This window comes from Notolepis coatsorum (genome assembly GCF_963971535.1).
Source record: "Notolepis coatsorum genome assembly, chromosome: 8".
NCBI lineage: Eukaryota > Metazoa > Chordata > Actinopteri > Aulopiformes > Paralepididae > Notolepis > Notolepis coatsorum.
This window is the reverse complement of record NC_140172.1, coordinates 82780487-82803875: the sequence shown is the minus strand read 5'-3', so window position 1 is coordinate 82803875 and position 23389 is coordinate 82780487. Positions and strand designations below refer to the sequence as shown.

Genomic DNA, 23389 nt, shown 5'->3' with positions numbered 1-23389 from the left:
TAAAACTAGGCTACTTTTGCGTATAAAGTCATTATATTCCAAATAAAATAAGTCCCGAGACTCGTGCTGCTGCCGACTTTAAATAGGTGTCTGTGGGCAGTCGCCCGACATTAATAAACAACAGTCTGTTATAATCACATTTTTATGAGCTAACGAATTCCGTTATATTGGACATTTGTATTAATTATATCAAGCGAAGAACTGAGAAATTTGGCAGAGAGAGACGGCAACATTATCGTGGGTTTGCGTGACGACTCTCTCCACCTCGCAACGACTTATTTGCAAAGAGTATGGTGCTGCAGAGCAGCTGATTCAGCTGTTATTGGCTCTTTTCTGGGGACCGCACAGCAGCGCCCCCCACCCAACATTGAATTTAAAATGGCTGAATTGGAGTACTGCTGGAATACTGCATTGTGCTGCTGCTGCTCCGGCTCTGCAGCTTCACAAAAGTTCGCACACCCAGCACTAAGCTCTCGCTGACAACGTCGTTGTCATTATTAGAAGCAACGAGGAAACAAATGTAATGATCGTTTCGTTCATCGCATATGCTATTTAATTTTAGCCTATTTTAATACAATTCAAATAATCAAATTGTGCTTAGACTCAGGGAATTATTTTCACCGGACATTAAGACCGGAGAGATTAAATATGTCGGACTTCAACAGATTTTGCCGGTCAAATACCGGTAATTACCGGCTAACGGAAACGCTGAGACACACACACATTCACACTCCTCTCACTCACACACAGCGATCAGAGTAAGACACACACACATACACAAATTACACAGTACACACCTCTCACTCACACAGCGATCAGAGTAAGACACACACACAAATTACACAGTACACACACTCCTCTCACTCACACAGCGATCAGAGTAAGACACACACACATACACACACACACGGACTCCTCTCACACACAGCAAACAAAAGTTATTTAAAGTACACTTCCACTTTAATTTGTATTATTTAATTTATTTATCTTGTTATGAGTGATTGCTGTATTGTTCTTCAAATAAATTTTCATTTAAAGTGGCTTAAAGATCCAAATTCAAATGTTTCATGAGTCATTATTTTAATTTGCTATGGGATCATCATGTTATGATGTTGAGTCTCAAAGTCTGGGGTGATGGTAGACAAGCAACTCTGAGGTCATGCTCAATGTCCAATCTGTTCCTCTGCTCTGTCTTCAGCTGGACCAGAGCTGAGAAGCCACTTTCACAAAGATAGGCAATTAAAAAAAAAAAAAAAAAAAAAAAAAAAAATGTGTTGTTGTTTACATTGGTTTTCGATTAGTCGACTAATCGAAAAAATAATCTGCAGATTAGTCGACTACCAAATTAGTCATTAGTTGCAGCCCTAATCGGAATCATATTTCCCCTCTGCAGCCTTCACACACAGTTCTGAGCTCCTCTCAATCCTCTAGCGGTTCAAGAGCGCCATCTGGTGGCCGATCGGCAGAAGCGCCAAACAGGAAGTCATGTGGATGAAGTGGTGATCACCCATATTACTTCCGGCCACTCTCTATAGCTCCCGCGACTCCATCTTGAAACACTCGATAATAGATCGCTCGCCCTAACTCAATAAACAACGTTATTTGGACGTATATACTATTATACAACCTGGAAATGGACCGGGTATTTCGACATCCCATAATGGAAAACTGTCTACCCCACGCTGATCGCCCAACGGCCCGTGGAGACTGGGGTGAGTTTTAGCGTGTAGTATTACCGTGTTCGACACTAACTGCTATGATGAACATTTGACCCACATTAGATGAATGGTATAACGTTGCCCACGGAATTATAAACGATCCCCCGCCCATCCGGTCATCATCAGATGATACGTAGAAACTTCTAGAAGCACGTCCATTTGAAATTTTTCATCTGGCACCGATCGCTACCAAACTGTATTTGATCATCAATATAATGCATTTGGGGCTATAAATCACTTTCTGGAGAAAGCTGCAGAAAGATATGAAAACATACTTATACTTTAGATCATATTTTAGTATGAATATGTGAATGAAAAAGTTTAACGTTCATACACCCTGAACAATACATATAGGACATTGAATGGGCCCTAATAATGGCAATCTAGCAATAGAATTTAAAAAGTTATAGCCCTGCAAAGAAGGGGAACTTCTCCATAGACAAATAGAGCTGGCAAGGGATGGTATATCATGAATTTAACCTTCGGCAGTTAAAGTGTTAAGGGGTTTATTAGAAGTAACACCACTCTATTTGCTTCCAATCTCCGCAAGGGTCGTCTCTCCAAGTTGGTAGAATTGGAAGAGCTTCATAAAACAATGATGTCTTCTATGCAGCACAGCTACTCTAGCCCAGTGGTTCCCAAAGTCGGGGTCGCGACCCAAAGGTGGGCTGCGAGCAGCCATGGGTGGGCCGCGGGATGATTTACATTTTTTATTATTTTTTTGTCAGGCCACTGAACTTAGAAGCAGGCCAGGACAGTGTTTCTAGTTGTATTCTAAAATTCTATTCTATTGTATTCTAAAATGTGACTATATGGTTTTATATTAACTTAATAAATAAACAAAAACGAAAAGTCTACTTATTTCAACAAACATTTCAAACTAAATAACAGATTATGCACATAAAACGCTGAAAACAACCGAAGCAACAATAGTATTTTAATGAGACTATTATTATTATCATTATTATTTTGCAACAAGTTAGCCCTCTCATAAATAGCACATATAAATGAATAACTAACTTGAACTAACTTAATAGGATTGAAGTGATATTTGGCTTAAAAAATCGGTCGCCTGGCAAAAAATAAAAAATAAAAAAGCCTGACGATGTGCATTGGGCCGCGGCTCTCTGACGCCTTATTTTCTGGGTCCTGGCCTGAAAAGTTTGGGAACCCCTGCTCTAGCCGACTGGAGCTCCAAATTAAGGTGGTGAAAAAGGAGATTAACTCTATTTTAAGACAACAGTCTGAATTTCAAATGCACAGAACAAGACAACACTACTACTTTCATGGCTCTAGACCTAGTCACCTACTAGCTATGAAGATACGGGCCAGTGAACAATTTGCGGATATCCCTGCCATTAAGAACCAACAGGGGGAGATAACCACCAACCCCAACAAAATCAACGATACATTTCGCTCGTTTTATTCCAACCTGTACGAGTCAGAAGTGGTCTATGATCATACCAAGCTGGACAACTATCTTAGTCAAATTAACTTACCACAAATCTCAGAGGATGACGCTAAACGGTTAGCTGAACCTATCACACTAGATGAGCTCAGGGAGGTGATTGCCGACATGCAGCGGGGCAAGGCTCCTGGTTGGGACGGCATTCCACCGGAACTCTATATTGCGTTCTGGGATGTACTCTGTCCCTTATTACTCAATGATTTTACACTCAGTCAAAGAGGGCAATTTTTCCAGGGATGTCAATATGGCACTTATATCTGTCCTACTCAAGAAAGATAAGGATCCCACCGAATGTGGCAGCTATAGACTCTTAAGTCTCCTCTGAGCCGATCTCAAGCTATATGCTAAGGTGCTAGCCATCCGACTTCAAAAGCATATGACATCTCTGGTTAACCCCGATCAGACTGGCTTTATAAGAGGCCGACTGGTCACGGATAATATCAGACGGTTACTACACGTGATTGATGCCAGCAAGGATGTCGCAACCCCTACGGCTGTCATGTCCTTAGACACGATGAAGGCCTTTGACAGATTGGAGTGGTCTTATTTGTGGGCAGTCCTTAGAAGGATGGGGTTAGGTGAGGGGTTCATTCACATGATCAAAGTTCTCTACAGAGAACGGCCATGATCTTAACAGGTCAACTCTGCTCGCCACTCTTCTCTGTCTCACGCTCTTCTAGACAGGGTTGTCCTCTTAGTCCCGGACTCTTTGCTTTGTCGCTCGAAACTCTAGCTCAGTACATAAGACAATCCCAGATTATATCCCCTGTTTCAATTAAGGGCACACATCACCATATCATCTTATACGCAGATGATGTACTCCTATTCATGCAGAACCCTGCCGTCTCTCTACCTCAGCGGTTCCCAAACTTTTTTGGCCGTGCACCCCCTGTCACCTCCCGACCTAGCTGACGCACCCCCCAATGGGTTTCTGTTAGAAAAAATTGTTGCTGGTCTCCGTGCACAGATTTTATTTTTTATTTTATCTCTTCCCACGGCGACTATGGATAGGGAATTTCTTTATTTAATTAAAATGTTCACGACAACATGGATGCATGTACTCTGCCAGCATGTTTAATATCCATAATACTAAAGGTTTGACTAAGATTTTTATGAAATTGTATTGTTAAAAAATAAAAAAAATAAAGAAAAAAAATATTTTATTTACCACCATTAGCCTTTTCATGTCACGCACCACCTAGAGGGCGCTCGCGCACCACAAGGGGTGCGCGCACCACAGTTTGGGAACCACTGCTCTACCTCATCTTCTCCAAGTAATAGATGATTTTGGCAGTCTATCCGGCTTTAAGATCAACTGGCCAAAATCAGCCTTCCTTCCACTCAATGAGACTGCGAAGGCAACCATCCTCCCAGCAAACATACTCATGGTAGAGCACTTTAAGTGTCTTGGGATTGAAATATTCCCCACTATTAACCAGACAGTAAAGTATAACTACTCCAGCTTGGGTGACGGGATTACGAATGATTTTAACAGGTGGTCCAAATAAAAAAACTCATTACAGGCCCGTGCCTCAATAATTAAGATGACTGTTTTACCCAGAATTAACTTCATCAGCTCCATGCTACCGTTATCTCCTCCTCTTGGTTACTGGCAAAAACTGCACTCTGCTGCATATAAATTCGTCTGGAACAACACACGCCCACGCTTAAAGAGATCTACTGCACAGAGGAGTAAACTCGACAGGGGTTTAGCATTTCCAGACTTCAAATATTATTTTCAAGCTTACTCTTTGAGACCTCATCACTTGGTTTGACGCTCAAGCAGCCGTGTTCTGGCGACCATTGGCGGAGAAGATGGTGTCCCCACCTAGACTTCAAGATATTGTGTATACCAACATTTCAATTAAGCAATGCAAATTGCGATTTGGCCCTCTTATCACACATGTGATCCAGATTTGGCGTGACAGAAAGCGCGCACTAACCGCCATCAATGGCACACGCATTCCCCCCTATTCAATAACAATTTACTCCTTATTGGACAACAACCCATTAGATACCCTAGGTGGGAAGGGAAAGGCATCCATACATTGGGGGATATCTTCTATGACTGGTCTCCGATCTTTTCAGGATCTATCCAATGGCTATGGCTTAGGGTGTTAATCGTACAATCTGTTTTATTTATTGTCTAGTCATTGTAGTGTTGAGTCGATGTTTTTGGTGTCTTTTTATGTATTATTATTATTATTATTGTATGTATTGTATTATTGTTATTATGTTGTGAACTGTGTTTCATGTTTGAAAATTAAAAAAATGTGATAACAAAAAAAAAATGAAAGCGAGAGATACAGAGATATAGACGGATGAAAATAGACCCCCCTAGAGGGGCCGAGGTTCACCCACCACAGTCTCACAAAATCCTGTGGGAAACACTGTTACTAATATTAGGTTATCTAGGTTTACAAATCAGTTCCACTGGACATTTCTGTTCAGCTGTAAAGGAACTCAAGGAGAAGGCAAAAATAGAATCGATTGCACTGTACGGCAGTGAGGTATGGGGCCCTTTATTAGTAACGGATTGGGCAAAATGGGACAAAAATCCAATTGAGATCCTGCATGTAGAGTTCTGCAAAACAATTCTCAGGGTACAAAGGAAAAGCCCAAACTCTGCATGGGAGAGGGAGGGAGGGAGAGAGAGAGAGAGAGAGAGAGAGAGAGAGAGAGAGACTGCTTAGCTGGAATACTCAGTTAGCCGATAACTTTACAGTAGTTAATGTTTTAGCGCAACGTGGGTATATACAGCCTGTATAATACACGACTATTGGAACCGCTGCTCGCAGACTCGAGATGAGTTGTTACAGAGCTGGCAGGTTTGATGCATCTGAACCAATCACGTTGTCAGAAATATAGGCTAAGCAGTGTGTAAAATTGGCTATAGCCATTCTACAACAATTGAATAAGCTGAATTGTTTTTTCAGGCTGTTAGTTTTAATAATGGATATGTACATGTACATTTACATTTAGTCATTTAGCTGACGCTTTTATCCAAAGCGACTTACAAGTTCAGAAAGTTACTGAATTTGCTCATATGCTCCATAAAAAGAAAAAAAAAGCAGAACAGAAAAGCCAATCTGTTGTTTAGAATTTGGATGGGGGGTAGGCTGATACCTCTCACCTTTTCACCTTTTCACAGCGCCACACGCTGCTCTTGTGTGTGCATGCGCGTTCTCTGGCAAACGGAGATAATTCATATCATTCATAATTCATACCATCTAGCAAGAATTAAACATATTTACAAGTCGTATTACGTTTAGCAAGTAAGGAGACATATAGATTACATCTCAAAGCACTAGAAATTGGCATTTTTCTATTTCTACCGATTTCTGAAAAGCGCAACTTACTGAGCATTTGGAAGACATTCTAAATCCCTTTGTTCTCCGCCCACGGGTGCAAAAAGCCCCTTGGGCCTCAAAGGGTTAAACAATGTTAGTGATAGAAGGGAACTCATTTTGTGCAAAAATGGAAAGCTTGCCAATGTTCATGAGGCAGAATTGTTACAATAGCCGATAATCCATTTTCCCAATGATAAATCCCTATACGGGTGGACCTCGCGGGCGGTCCAAAGTGACGTCAGACTACACCTCCCTATAAGGTGGGGTGTCTCCCGGGCCTTTCTGTGTGGAGTTTGCATGTTCTCCCCTCCCGATAAGATAAACCCAATGGAAAGACATGCAGAACAGATTGCTAACGCTGTCCCTGACGAAGACGGACAGGAGCACTTGGATTGGTCCCCGGCCGCCGCAGCCCATGTCTGCTCCCGGCTGCCCTTGGGGGGGGATGACGGGATGGGTCAAGTGTAGACAGACATTTCATCAGTGCATGTGTTTGTGTGTTCCTGTGGGTCGCCCATCTCACACGTGTGTTAATCTGCATGACAATTAAATACTTCTAACATTTTGGGTAATTGAATGTCAACATTATATACCTTCAGTTAAAAATTCCAATGAAAGAAGCCCTTTTTTTTGCAAGGCTTTCAGACAGACAGTGATGCAGCTGTGAGTCAGCAGCCATTCATAATGCAAACTGACTAGTCTTTAAATGACCGGGGCAGCTGGGACACAGAGCAGACGCATACATACTGTAGATAGGAGGAGCGATTGTAATATCTCAAAGATAAGAGAAACCACTCTGAGCTGTTGCAGAGGCGTCTTTGATGGGTCAAGATGCTTAAAAGGGAACGCAAGGGTCCTCCAGTCGAGATTATGCTTATCTTGGTATGCTTGTAGTACTCCTCTTTAGCTGTTGATGATAGATGTGTGGTACAGTATTTCTGGACCCGTGAGGTAAAAGTCTGTGCGTTTATTTGAGTTTGGTATGATGAATACTCATCAGGTATTGTAGGTCCGTTTAATCATGCACTTTCCCGTTCAGTTGAATCGGAATCAGAAGAAGTTATTGCCATGCATGAGAAAGCCATTTTGTAACAATAACCCCAACTCCTATCAACATCCATCAATCGGGTCATGATTTATCTCCGTCCCATTGGTTATTGGGGATGTGAGGGTGACGAGCCACGCCTGCATCCTGTACAGTTAAAGGAACATGCCAACTTTTTGGGAAATTAGCTTATTTGCCATCTACCCTGGAGTTAGACGAGCAGATGCATTACATTTTCTTCTCTGTGCATGCATTAGGCTTAGGGAACAGCCGCACCATTAGCCTAGCTTAGCGTCAGTGTGCCAGTGTAGCCTAGTTCCCAACAGTCACAAAATACACTCCAAAACGTTCCTGTAAACATTTACATTTACATTTACATTTAGTCATTTAGCTGACGCTTTTATCCAAAGCGACTTACAAGTTCTGTGCGACAAGACAGCAAGAAGGGTATAACTCTATCAGCTGAGTAACAATGTTCATCAAAGTGTTGAGTGTTACAGTGTAGGTTAGTTTATTAGGACAAGTGCATGACAGTAAGGTTAGTCGGGGTTAGATTTTTTTTTTTTTTTTTTTTTTTTATCATTTCAGATAATGGTTGAAGAAGTGAGTCTTTAGTCGACGGCGAAAGATTGGACGGGATTCGGCTGTCCTAACTGGGATGGGTAGTTCATTCCACCATTGTGGGGCAAGGACTGAGAATAGGCGGCTTCTCTTTGATGACCCTCCGGGAGCTTGGATAGAACATGTAAACATGTTGTGACCTGTGTATTTACCACGTGGAGAAATACTTAAATCTTTTTGACATTTTCTAAGCAGAAATAATTTTTGCTGAACTACTGCTGCCTGGGCGCAGTGATTTCATCACCTCAAAAGCCCTGTTGTTTTTTGAAAAACTGGGCTTTTAAGGTGAGGAGATCACTGCGCCCAGGCAGCAGTGGTTTGGCAAAAAAATTATTCTGAGTAATATATCTTCTTAGAAAACGAAAATATCTCATTTTTATTTAAAAAATTTATTTAAAAACATTGTTATGCCAGCCATATTGGATTTCATCTGCTGTCTTGGATATGAATTGTGTTATTAATCTTAAACCATAGGATGTACTGACTGTGGTGAAAGGTTCAGACAGGTTAAATTAGCGATTTTTTATTAGTTTGTCATGACAAACCAACTACATAATCCAACATATGTGTAAACAACTAACATATTCCAGTTGACTATATTTTTTTAATGATTCGTTACGGAGAAATCAATGTTACATTTGTATAAATTACTGGAACCGCTCTCCGCCATTTTCTTCTTTGAAAAATGTGCGAAAGGTTTGCAGTGCATTCTGGGAAATATCATCTTGCCCTTGTTATCGAGCCTGCATCTTGGCACACTCCGTTTGTAGGGGCATCTAGAGGGCTGAAACGTCACTACCCCTTGATCCAAAGTGAAATGGGACAACCCTACACTTCGCGGGAATGCGCAAAACAGAGGCGTAGGGCCAAGGGGAGAAATGGGACACTTCATTGGACAAAGATCGAAAACATGCAGGAATCAAACCTGTAACCTACAGGGGCGGTCTCTAATCATTCACCAGTAACCCCCCCCCCCTTCTTCCCTTCACCTAGGGTTGATCATTGTGCCCAGTGCCGGTGTAGGCATTGTGCTGGGGGGCTACATCATCAAGAAGCTGAAGCTGGGCGCCAGGGAGTCGGCCAAGCTGGCCATGATCTGCAGCGGCGTGTCCCTCCTCTGCTTCTCCACACTCTTCATCGTGGGCTGCGACAGTATCACCCTGGGAGGCATCAACATACCTTACACTACTGGGTGAGTATCAACATACCTTACACTACTGGGTGAGCATCAACATACCTTACACTAGGGGGGCGGAGCTGAGCGATCATGGAGTAGACGTGTTTCACATGAGCTCCCTTCTACCGTGCAGAATATACGTTTCTCCCCATTAGTCTTTATTTTATTTTTATTAGTTTTTTGTCTGCTTGCTAAGTTGTCGTGTTTCAAATACTGTCGTCGACTTTTTTCGACTTTCTGCGATGTCGGTGGTGGAAACCAGATCCATGAGCGCCCCAACCAGCAAACCATCGCCGGGCCTGGCCGCACCATCGCCCGGTGTCGGTGAGATAAGCGAAGCTGTGCTCTTGGTCATGACCAAGCTACATGCAGAGTCTGAGACACGCTCCGCTGAAGCACAAAAGAAAGTGCTGGCGGATTTTTGTGTCAACCTTCATCGAGAGATATCAGAGGAAATAAGGCTGGCGCTCGTCCCGCTGATAGACAAGATGGAGTCGCTGCACGCTGTCTCCTTGGCTAATACTATCGAGCTAGCTGCGCTAACGACGGAGGTATCATTACAGGGCGAGAAGATGGTGGATCTCGAGTCCTCCCTGCTGGCTAGGCAGGCTGAAGTTACCAAACTACAGTCGGTAATTGAGGAAATAAAGTCCCGGGAGAGACGCTACAACATCAGGATTGTTGGAGTACCGGAGGGCAGCAGGGAAGGCCGTCTCTCTGAGACCATGCCGGAATTGCTGCAAAAAATACTGGGAAATGACGTCCTCCCCTCGCCTCCGGTCTGTGAGTCGGCCTACAGAGCGGGCAGGTCCACTCCTGTTGTGAACAAAGAGCCGAGGCCCATCATCGTCAAGCTGAACAGGCTTCAGCAGAGGGAACTCATCATGCGGTCGGCTCGTGCCAGAAGGGGTAATCTGAGGCTTGGCGATCACAAAGTGGCCATTTTCGAAGACTTTACACCGGAGGTTCAAGCACAGAGAGGCGAATACAAAGTGGTCTTGTCCAGGCTTTAGAAACTAGGCCTGAGGCCCACACTATTCGCTCCCGCGAAATTATCTGTGTTGGATAAGGTCGATGGTCGGCGTTCATTTTGGTCGTTGGATAAAGCGAAGGAATATCTCGAGGGGATACCCGAGAATGTAGCTTGATAACTATATCGGGTGAGTGACGTGGCGATGTGGGCCTGAATACATTGTTAGGGCCGGCTATTCACAAACACTTGCTGTCATGCCCAGACATGCTAACTGCCCACTGCCCATCCAACTAGCGGGGCTTCCCAATGACTTCTGTTACTTGCTAAAGCTGACCTCATGGTCGTACTTGTGTATCGCCTCTTTGGAAGCTAACGAGCTAGCTGAACAATGTACATAATAGACTAACGTGCTATCCGGATTCATCACTAGCTTACGCGCTAGCCTCGGGCTAGCTAGCGGGCTGCGTCTATCGTCTGCGCTGAGACATTCGAGACCCGTTATTATTTACGCACTTTGGTTGTTGTTGCTGTTTAAGTGTAATCGGCTTGCACAATTCAACTGTGATCGGGTCCTTAACTAACTTCTTGTATGCTGTTATTTTTATATCCAGGCTGTTTTGAGCGTTGGGCTCCGGTAGGAGAAGATCGGTTGAATATATATATAAACAAGATATGATAACAGGTTGTGTCAGGTATTGCTTTTTACCATCCCCGGGTTAATGAATGTGTTTAATTCTATTCTTACATAGGTTATGTCATTCCAGCCGTGGTGCCTGATCAGAGGGGAACTTACAGGTGTACACTTTGACCATAACCCCCTTTTCCCCTTCCTCTTATTATCGTTGTTTAAATGACATTTGTTTGCACAATTTACCTGGAACCCGATCCTACCTTAGACTATATGCTGGTATGCTCTAATTTAATTTTGTTTTGAATTTTCTTTTATCCATTTGTACTATTACATTGCGACGTTGATGCGCAGACTCGGAAATAGATGGTTGCAGGGTTGATGTTGAGTTGTTATATAATAATGACTTTTTTTTTTCCTTTTCCATTATAGTTATCTCATGTTAGGGCCAAGGCTCACGGTGGTTTTTGACCGATATCTTTATTGAAACAATATATGATAACAGGTTGTGTCAGGTATTGCCTATTACCATCCCCGGATTAATGAATGTGTTTAATTCTATTCTTACATAGGTTATGTCATTTCAGCCGTTGTGCCTGATCAGAGGGACTGTTACAGGTGTGCACTTTGACCATAACCCCCTTTTTTCCCTTTCTTATTATTGTCGTTGTTTAAATGACATCTGTTTGCACAATTTTGCACAATTTACCTGTGACCCGATCCTGCCTTAGACTATCGGCTGGTATGCTTTAATAAAATTTTGTTTTGAATTTTCCTTTATCCATTTGCAGTGTTGGGCAAGTTACTTTAAAAAAGTAACTAGTTACAGTTACTAGTTACTTCTTCCAAAAAGTAACTAAATTACTTACTCAGTTACAAATTATAAAAGTAACTAGTTACTTCAGAAAGTAACTATTGCGTTACTTTCAAGATTTTTTTTTTACATAAACAACATACACAAATCTAAACTATTTTAATGTTGCTGTGGGACAAAGTGAGACTAGCCTCTCAATCAAATGCCATGTAGGCTATGTAGATATTATAATTACTATGTTTATATAGTGGATCATACAAATACAAACAGAATAGATGTTTTGGAACTTTTGATATGTATTGCCCCTCAACAGGCCACAACTGGGCAACATTAAATTATGCTTGTTAAGCACTATGCCAAAAATAAATAACAAATATATACTGATTGATTGAACATTTTAATTAACAGATTTCAGAATGGGTACAATACAGTACGGCTCAATACACACAATTGTTAAGGGGATGCAGACCAGAGAAAGAGTTTCGTCTTGTTTACATCAGGGTCCCCCATTTTCAATTCATGACATTTATGACGAAAGTCTTTCTCTGGTCTGCATCCCCTTAACAATTGTATGTATTGAGCTGTACTGTACAGTACTGTACCCATTCTGCAATCTGTTAATAAACTTTTCAATCAATCAATCAATGACATACACAACATACAGATATAAGAATCTAATCGAATCATCTAAACTAATCTAATCATTACATTTAAGACATGCATGACATACAGATATATTATATCTCTGAGCACCTGAAGCCTATTAAACCAGGAAGTGCAGCACTGTTGATAAGGCTGTCAGCACTGCAGTAGGGCCACTCAGTGCCCTGCGCTGCAAAGAGTAACACAAAACGCTCATGGACCCGCGGTCTCATGTTGACTGAGTCGCTTGTGTTGTTCGTTGGATTCGTTTTTGAGCTCAAAACGTACACTACACGGACCGCGCTCTCATGCTGACTGATCACTGATCAGTGATCGCTTGTCTTGTCGCGCTGTGTGTCAGACTCTGGATGCTTTAGACACCCGCCCACCTCCACCTCTGATTGGCTTACCATGACATTGTATTCAACCTCAGCCAATCGTCAGCATGTATGCTTGGCTCGCGCACTGTCCACTAAACAAGGAAGAACATTATTATTGCCTCTCGGCGCAGAGATATGTCTGATGAAAGAAACAGGTTCATTCATAGTAATGCGCCGCATTTTTTTGTAGTAACGGTAACGACGTTATTAAGATTGGAAGAGTAATCCGTTAGATTACTCGTTACTGAAAAAACAAACGCCGTTAGTAACGAAGTTACTTATAGTGCCGTTATTCCCATCACTGTCCATTTGTGCTATAACATTGCAACGTTGAAGCGCAGACTCGGAAATAGATGGTTGCAGGTGTGATGTTGAGTTATTATATAATAATGGCTATTTTTTCCATTATGGTTATCTCATGTTAGGGCCAAGGCTCAGGTGGTTTTCGACCGATATCTTTATTGAATTTTATTTTTATTATTATTTGTGTTTATTGGACTAGTGGGGGTTTAATCAGGGGTTTATCTAGAGGGGGGTCGGAGTGGGGAGCGTCTTATTGGATCCATGACTCTATAGGGAAATGATAGGAAGATGACCATCCTTAGTGGATGGGGCATAGGGTGGGGATTGGAGAGTGGGTATAGGAGGGCTTATAATAGGACGGGTGGGTTAGGGTTTAGAGTAGAAGGAGGGGGGGTTGTAACTGGGGTGGTATTTTTATGTGTTTTATGTGCTGTTGTCTTATATGTGTGTAATTGTTCCTCCTCTGAACTCCTGGGATTGACCGTCTGGGCCCGCCTGGATCAGCGCCTCTGTACTCAGCCTGGCTGCACTGGTATGTTCTCTACGCATTTAGACAAACTCGACCATGGCTAAACTGAATATCTTAATTTGGAACGCAGGAGGTCTTAACGCCCCACACAAGCGTGCCAGTGTCCTTTGGTTATTGAAGAGAAGAAATATTAACATTGCTCTCCTTAGTGAGACGCATTTATTGGTGGGTGATGTGTCAAGGCTAGCAAATCGACAATATCACGTTATCTCCTCATCCTCAGCCGATGATAAGACGAAAGGAGTCGTCATAGTTACAAGACGTAACCTTGATATCAAAGTCCTGGATGTGTGGTCGGACACGGAGGGAAGAATTACTATAGCAAAAGTTGAGTTCTCTCATAGGAAGATGGCAATAATAGCATTGTATGCCCCTAACACATTTGATTCAGCGTTCTATAATACAATCACGAAGAATATGTTGGAACTTACTGGATACGCTCTCATTGTGGGTGGCGATTTTAATGCGTGCTGGGATGCGGAGATGGATGGGTCCGGATCCTCTGAAACAAGCGACCAAAAACGGTCCTCTAAGGCCCTCAGGATGTGGGCCCAGGACACTGGGCTCGCAGACCTATGGCGCTTATCCAATCCCACCCTCAAGGATTACTCTCACCTGTCTGCCAGACACAAAACCTTCTCTCGAATAGACTATGCATTCGCATCCCCTAATTTGTTTGATAGTTTCGACGTCTCATTGGTTCCCCTGGCTCTCTCGGACCACAAGGGGATTTTCCTTGTGGCAACCTTTGGCAGGCTCTCCACGAGAGCTCCCAGGTGGCGTTTTAACTCAACCTTATTAAAGAACGATGATTTCTGCTCTGAGTTCAGGAGTAAACTAGCTGAATTCTTGCAGATCAATGTTGGCACGGTCGATGACCCCAGGGTCCTATGGAACGCATTGAAAGGATTTATCAGGGGTCATGTCACACTTTTCGCCTCCAACTTACGTAAATCCTGGTCAAAAAAACTAGAAGGACTGGAAACATTATATGCGGATCTATACGCATCTTTGCAAACTAACTATAGTGATCGACTAAACACACAACGTAAGATAGTCAAGAAGGAAATAAACTCCATACTTCAACAACAGTCTGAGTTCTTGATACATAGGACAAGGCAAAATTACTACTTTCACGGCTCCAGGCCTAGCCATCTATTGGCAATGAAAATACGCTTGAATGATCATTTCTCGGATATCCCCTCAATCAAGACGCGACAGGGTACAATCACTACTGATTCGAAAAGGATCAACGACACTTTTAAAGAGTTTTACTCGCAGTTATATAGCTCAGAGGTTAATCTCGACGACTCTAAATTTGAATCGTTCTTTGGCGGGCTTGAGATACCCCACATTTCTGAGGAAGAGGCCAAGGAACTGGGGAAACCGATCACTCTTATGGAGTTGAGGGAGACGATTGCTGAAATGCAGAGGGGCAAGGCACCAGGCTGGGATGGTATTCGACCCGAGGTGTATTTAGCTTTTTGGGACCAACTGGGTCCATTGATGCTCGATATGATCAATTATGCTATCGAGCAAGGGGAGTTCTCAAGAGATGTCAACATGGCGTTGATTTCCTTACTTCTCAAGAAGGACAAAGATCCCAATGATTGTGGTAGCTATAGGCCCTTGTGTCTTCTCGGGGCCGATTTAAAAGTGTTTGCCAAGGTGCTGGCCCGCCGCCTGCAGAGATTTATGACGGTATTGGTACACTGCGATCAAACTGGTTTTATCCCGGGGCGTCTGGCTACAGATAATCTTAGGAGGCTGTTGCATGTAATCGATAACAGTAAAGACAATACAACTCCGTCCACAGTTCTGTCTTTGGATGCCATGAAGGCGTTTGACAGACTTGAGTGGTCATACCTGTGGAAGGTACTTGAGGTCATGGGTCTTGGGAAGAGTTTTATTCATATGATTAAAGTCCTGTATGCCTCGCCGTCTGCGATGATACTGACAGGCAAAAACTGTTCCACACTCTTTCCAGTCTCCAGATCTTCTAGACAGGGTTGTCCTCTGAGCCCAGGACTGTTCGCGCTTTCCCTCGAACCTTTGGCCCAATTTATTAGGCAATCGGAGGACATAATCTAATAATGGTCAATAATACTCCACACAAAATTGCTCTCTATGCGGATGACCTGATTGTCATGGACGACCCCTCCCGGTCGGCCACAAAATTATTGAGAATAATCGACGACTTTGGTAAAATGTCAGGCTTTAAGATTAACTGGGACAAATCAGCCTGCCTACCTCTTAATGAGCTGGCCAAGGCGGTACGACTACCAGCTGATATCCCATAGTAGAACATTTTAAATACTTGGGCATAGAGATATTCCCCACGCTGAACCAAACTACTAAGTACAACTTCACGGGTACTTATGATAAAATACGCCAGGATCTAGACAGGTGGTTGCCCCTTCCTAACTCCTTACAAGCCCGGGCTTCCATAATCAAAATGAACGTCCTGCCTAGGATACATTTTGTTAGCTCAATGCTCCCCCTGCCCCCTCCAATAGACCACTGGCGCAAGGTACAATCAATGGTATCTAAGTTTATCTGGAATAACAAACGCCCGAGAATCAAAAGGGCTACTACTCAACATAGAAAACAAGATGGGGGCCTCGCAATCCCTGATTTTAAGCTTTATTTCTGGTCCTTTTCACTGAGACCTCTGATGTGCTGGCTAGACCCTGTAGAGGCTATATCGTGGCGCTCCTTAGAAGCGGCGGCGGTCTCACCGCTAAGATTGCAGGATGTAGTGTACTCCACTGTCTCTATTTCGAAATGCCGGCTGAGGTATGGACCGATCATAACTCACGTGATCCAAACGTGGCGTAATGTACAGAGGTCGTGTGGGGTTAAATGCCCATGGCACCTGGACTCTCCAATTTTTAATAACCAGCAATTACTTGTTGGGCACAAGCCGGTTAATATTCCTCAATGGCAAAGGAGGGGAGTGCATACTCTGGAGGATATTTATGATAAGAACGGCCTCCGTGCGTTTCAGGACTTAAGATAATTTTATGATCTTCCCGGCGAGTCCTTCTTTCTTTACCTTCAACTAAGGTCAGCACTGAGGGCGCATGGCGTGCCGTGGGCTCAAGCTTTGCACCCACACCCCTTCCTCAGGCTCATAGTGGACAGGACGACATCCAGAGGGTTTGTCTCAGACTTTTATACGCTCTTAATTCAATCCACGTATAAAAATGTATCATTGGATACAATCTGGCGTGTGGATATCCCGGAGTTGGACCCCGAGTTTGACTGGGATGATGTTTGGGCAAATGTGGCATTATCTTCCCGCAACCCCTATCACCAGCAAATTAATTTTTATTATATTCATAGGACCTATCTTACACCTAGGAAGCTATTTGCTATGGGACTGATAACCGACTCTCGGTGCACTTTGTGCTCTCAAAAGGCCACTGGCACTTATATGCATATGTATTGGGATTGCCCACCAGTGGCCCGCTTCTGGAGGTCAATAACGGACAAACTTTCAGACCTGTGTGGCTTAACTATCCCATTCACAGCTGTTACGCTACTCCTGAACGATATAACGACACTACCTGCGTCCGTTCAACTAAAAAGGGTTGTCCTAGCGGGTGTCACAGCAGCGAAGAAGCTAATAGCAATGAGATGGAAGGAGCCTGAGAAGCTTACAGTGATTAACTGGTCCCTAACACTATTGGATGTGATTTATCTTGAGATATCCACGGCGCGGGTGATTGGGGTAGGACAGGCTGGCATTGACCTGTGGTTCGCAGCAGCTGAGAAGGTAAGGACCGCCGTGTGCGGCTGAGCGGGGTTGGGGTGCTTGATCGGGGGGGTCCGGCGGTCTCTTGGGAGGGGGAGGAGGAAATGTTTTGTCTGTCTTGTCTTTTGTCTTGTCCTCTTGAGTTTAGCTGGGGATTTAATGGGGGGGCAGCTATTTAACTTTCTTCACTGTTTGGTCACTTTTACACGGTCTCTGTGAGTCTATGGAACACCTCTACAGGTTTTTGTTTTTTCATGAAGGTTCATTGCTCTGTTTTCGGGTCGTGTTCTCAAAAAGTGGTCCTTGTGGTGAATTGGAGATGTACATTTTATTAATATAAGGTCACACGGCCGGGAATCGGGGCTGAACACTGGGAAAGACCATTTATTAGATAGTACCCCTTGGATTTAGAAATTAGAAGGTTGAACTCTGTTTTCTTTTCTCTTTGTCTGTATAAATTGTTATTCTGTATTATTATTGTTTTTGTTATTTTCTTGTGGAGTTCTATGTAGGGTTGGGCATCGTTTGGATTTGAACGATTCCGGTTCCGATTCCGATTCTCCATATCGATTCCTGTTCTAAACGATTCTCGATTCCGATTCTTTGAGGTGCAGGTCAAAACAGGTCACAGCTTATTTCGAAGGAGATTTATTTTTATTTTTTTTTCCAGAACCGGAAGTTAGGAACCGGTTCCTAATAGAACCGGTTTTCGGTGCCCAACCCTAGTTCTATGTATTGTGATTGTGTTTAATGTGTTTTGTTTCATGTGAATAATAATAAAAAAAAAATGATAAAAAAAAACAACATACCTTACACTACTGGGTAACAAGACACATCATTAACACGTTGGTTGCCAATAACGAGATTTCTCGTTATTTAATCGTTATTTCTTTTATTAGCGATATCTATTAATTTTTCATCCGTCCAGCCTGACGTTATCATTTGGAATGGCTCTGAGCTCGAAAAGGGCAAATACCGCCACCTGTCGTCTCCCGGAAGATAATGCACATCATTGGATTGGATTGAGTGAAAAAGTGCATCAGAGAAAAAACTCCGGTCCAGGGTTTCCCCATCTCTGGCAAGCAGTGTTTGTTACCAGATTCACTGGCGAGGCTCGGAGCAGCTTTCAATTATGCGTTTCGGACTATAACGTTGGATCAATAAACGCGATCAATATTTGGAATGGCGATCAGGAATTGGATTCATCTTTTTGCAGAACATCTGATCTGAGGTAAGGAATCTATGTTACCAGTTTTGGGTTAATCAGAGTTGTTTTTCACAGCGTTCACAACGTGTGTGCGTGTGTGTGGCGTTAGGTGCTGAGCGTGGCACGAATAAATTATTTTTCAGCCCGCTTTTGTATTGTGCATAAGAACACAAATACTCTCGATAATCTAGCGTTTATTTGAAAACTATTCATAAATCAGCCGGAAAATGACAACGTGTTTTGTGTATTCCAGTAAAGGGCAATTATCGCGGATTTCTCTGGAATTACTAGAAATCTCAAACTATACTCGTATTCAAAACGGTTTAAAACGGAAATGTACTGATGAGAAAACTATCCGTTTCGTACATGTTGACTGCAAGCAAGTCATTGATAAGCGACGGGTGTATTAGACACATAGCCATAATTTAAGATATAGTTTAATCGCTCGCAAATGTGCTCATCCTCCCATTGATTAACGTGCTGGCATCCAAGGGATAAATCGTCATATCCAGCTGGCAACCAATGTGTTAATACCAGACACGCAGTGCTGGAAAAAGAATTCTGGTATTTCCGGTGGGGATATTGTGGCGGGCTGCCACAAACAAATCTATGTCTGAGAAACATGGGGGAGTAGTGGCACTAAACCCTTGCTGGTCCCCTGGCTGTAACACTGAGCTACGCTAGCTACATATTGCCACTGTATATTAACACTGGGCTACGCTAGCTACATATCACAGCTGTATATTAACACTGAGCTACGCTAGCTACATATCACACTTACTTACTTACTTAGGCCCATCGCTCCCAATGGAGCATAGGCCATCTACGACTATTCTCCATCCAACACGGCTTTGGGCTGTCCTTTCTGCCTCCCCCCAGCTGGTTCCTTGTCTCTTGAGCTCTGCCTCAGTGTCCCACCTCCAGGTGTTCTTAGGCCGCCCTCTTCTGCTTCCCCTGGGGATTCCAAGTCAGGGCCTGGTGTGTAGTACTGGTTGCCGGTTTCCTCAAAGTGTGGTCTATCCATCCCCACTTTCGTCTCAGGATCTGCTTCTCTACTGGTTCCTGTCTTTCTCTCAGCCATATTAACACTGGGCTATGCTAGTAGCTACATATCACAGTTGTACTGTACAGTATATTAACACTTGGCTACGCTAGCTACATATAACAGCTGTATTAACACTTGGCTGTGTCTCTCTCTCTCTCTCTCTCTCTCTCCTCCCTCCCCCCCCCCCCTCTCCTCTCCAGCCCCACACTGACGATGACCCAGAGGAACTTGACCGGTGGCTGTAACGTGAACTGTGGCTGTAAGATCCATGAGTACGCTCCAGTGTGTGGTTCTGACGGCATCACCTACTTTAACCCCTGCCTGGCCGGCTGCAGCGCCGTGGCCAACGACAGCACTGGGGTGAGACGTCTCTACATGTATATAGATATATATATTCTTTTATCCACTTTTTCACCTTCTTTTTCAGTTTTTTCTCCCATCCCAATTTAGTCATGCCAATTCCCCCCTCCCCTGTCTTGATCGTTGCTCGCATGTGCCCCCCACTGGTCAGTCGTAGGGAAGGTTGAAGAATCTATCACATGTCTCCTCCGATACATGCGGAGTCAGCCAGCCACTTCTTTTCACCTGCCAGCGCGGACTCTCATTGGCGAGGTGTAACGTGTGAGAGCTCACACTACCCTCGACATCTCCTGTCCTTGCTGTGCAAGCGCCCTGACCGACCTGTAGGAGTTTACAACGACCAGATTACCACCCATCGACTCCCCTCCCGCTGACTCTGCCAATTGAGTCAGTATGACGGCCGGCCCAAGCCGGAGGCAACGCTGACAGCCGGATTCGATACCGTTGTCTCACGTGTTGGTGACGAGCGCTTAGACCGCTGCGCCACCCAGCCGCCCATGTATATAGATATATAGAATATAGTATATTTTACCCTGAGAGTTAGGGTTGGGTACCGTTCACATTTGAACCGGTACCGGTACCTGTGAATCGATACCGGTATCAGACTATACCTTTTTTCTGTACTTTAGTCTCTAAAGATTTTATCTACCTATCTCAGTTGAAAAAATAAATATTTAAATCCAAACTTCAAATTATTTATTATCGATCTTCCGGTTTAGCTGTGGAATGGAGTAGGTCGCATGTGACACAGCTGCTCACCCGTTATTTTTTTTTTCGTTTTAAAATCATAATTATATACCATTAATGCGTTTAAAACTTGACGCATATATCAACTGAGACTATCAACTAACTATATTGACCAAAAGAATCGAGATGCCATCAAGGAAAAACCTAGGGAAAGACCAAAAACTAGTCGAAGAGATCCCGCTACGTAACCCAGGATACGTACAGCGGGCAGCAGAAAGTATTGACTCGACAGAGGCCGCTTCAAGTTCAACCCCATCAAAGACCTCCGCAGACACCGAACATATCATCCGGAAAATGGAAGAAATGGGGAAGACAATGGAGAAGAGAATGGAGGAAATGATCACAGAATCACAGAAGATAATAACCCAAAAAGTAGATGCTATTAAAGAATCTATTGAAGGCAAAATCGATGCGCTGAGAGCGGACGCCGAAGCACAGAATAAACGCACCGAGGCTCTGGAGAAAGTAGTGGAAGCCCACGAAATCAAATTCACTCACATCTACAAAGAAGTAGACGCTAACACAGTTAACCTAACTGCCGAGATGAAGGGGAACTACAATGAAATCAAGACGGAGCTCAGCGGAATAACGGAGGAGCTCACGCGAATCAATAAAGAACAGAAAGCCAAAATATTCGAGATGGAATATCAAAAACGCAGGCTGAATATTCGCATTGTCGGTCTGGACGAATCAGTGAAATGTGAAAACCCTGAAGAGTTTGCCACAGAATTACAGAAAATCTTGGGAACAGGAATCCTTCCTAAAATACCGGAGGTGGATGAGAGCTTCAGATTGGGACCCCGCTCCAGTGACAGCAACGCTAAGCCCAGAGTGATATTAGTTGTACTGCGCCAAGTCAGAATAAAAGAAATGATTATGCGTGGAATTCGCAGGATGAAAGGCAATCTGAAACACATGGAGGTACCAATACACTGCTTTGAAGATCATTGTCGTGAGGTAGTGGAACTGCGTGCCAAGTTCAAGACGGTGATGTCTCAACTATATCTGGGGAAATACAGACCCCTACTAATATACCCTGCAATACTTCGCGCCGTCGACAAACAAGGAGCAAAATTTCTCCTCAAATCGCCTGAAGAGGCAGCCAAATTCCTGTCTGAACAGGAGCAGATTAATGTATAAATGGCCTTTTAAATCTCAGTTATGCAAGGTCACCATATAGTACAACCTTTAATAATCAAGGATTTGGGACAGAGAGACCTACGTGCTCAGAGTTTTTGAATACTTTCCCCGACGTGTATATTATTGCGGACATATTGGATTTAAGATTGGAACACTCCAGAACATACTGGAACATTCAGACAATGTAAAAATGACATATTGGAATAATCTAGAACATCGAAGCATTCTTTGATATATGGAACATTCTGGAATATCAGCAATACGTGGTCATTCATTCTACCAGAAGCCCCTCGGGGGAATAATCAACAGCTATCTAGAGGCAAACCACAGAGCCATCATAGCCGGCCGGCTGAAAGATCACTCTACACAACGATCATCGCCCACCCCGGTCGGGGGAAATGCTGCATATACGTATTTAAAAATTGTTTTTTTATTAATGGGAAATAATTTCACTACTTCTCCAATTAATACTTTAGATGTTTAAGCATAGCAATGCTCTTTTAAGATCTAAGTTAATGTTCTCTTCCTTTTACTTGTTTTTTTTTTTCTTTCTTTTTCATCCGCTCTCTCTGATTTATTGAGGCTCTCTCTTCAGTTCAATACCTTCATATTATTCATGGGTTACTATAAATTACTATAAATTACAAGTTCATATAAAATGTAAGTGATTAAGGCATGACAATTGAAGCTTATTTTTGGTCTTTATTTTTAGTTTATCTCATTTAAATTTTTATTTATTTATTTTTTACGGGTAAGTGGCCAAGCCACAGTCGACATTCTACTTATGGTAGAATTTAGAGTGTTAGATCCTATGGTATACATAGGAATGTTAAGGATAATTGGATCATTCTGGGATATCCGGTGGTGCAAGGGAGAGAGTCATACGCAAAGGTTGTGTTCATGGAACACAATCCTGTACGACTCTCGGTGGGAGGGAAGGGTAGGGGATTTTTATTTGTATATATGTATGTTTTTAAGCTCGGCTCTCAACGGGACCTCACTAGTGGGATGTATATCTAGTATTGCCTCGCACTCTAGAAGCATTACCAAAAATTACAATGCAACATGTATAGACTATGGCTAGTTTGAATATAATGATATGGAACACCGGGGGAATAAATAACCAACTTAAACGCAAAAGCGTGCTCACACTGATGAAAAAAGAACATGTGGACATTGCTCTGCTAAGCGAAACACACATTCTAGGGAAAGACATAGGTAAATTAGCGGACAACATATACCATAATATCAGTCACTCCTCTATTGGTACGAGAACTCGGGGTGTAGCAATAGTCGTTAAACGTAAGTTGAATATTGTACTAAAGGGAGTATGGTCTGATGTAGAAGGTCGGATAACTATAGCTAAGATTGAACATAAGAACAGGAAAATAGCGTTGATAGCGGTATACGCCCCAAATTTGTACGAAGAAGATTTCTTCACTACACTAACCAATGCAATGTTAGACATTCCCGATTACTCATTTA

The 23389-nt window shown here is 43.1% G+C and overlaps 1 protein-coding gene across 1 annotated transcript in view; it reads left to right on the top strand.

Annotated features, from left to right (window-relative positions):
- LOC311233838 (solute carrier organic anion transporter family member 5A1-like) overlaps nucleotides 1-23389 on the top strand; it is a 131206-nt gene that overhangs the window by 81659 nt on the left and 26158 nt on the right. The window contains exons 5-6 of the mRNA XM_084320877.1: nucleotides 9196-9394; nucleotides 19858-20017. Of these exons, the coding sequence (XP_084177003.1) occupies nucleotides 9196-9394; nucleotides 19858-20017 (359 nt within the window). The remainder of the gene's footprint in view (nucleotides 1-9195; nucleotides 9395-19857; nucleotides 20018-23389) is intronic.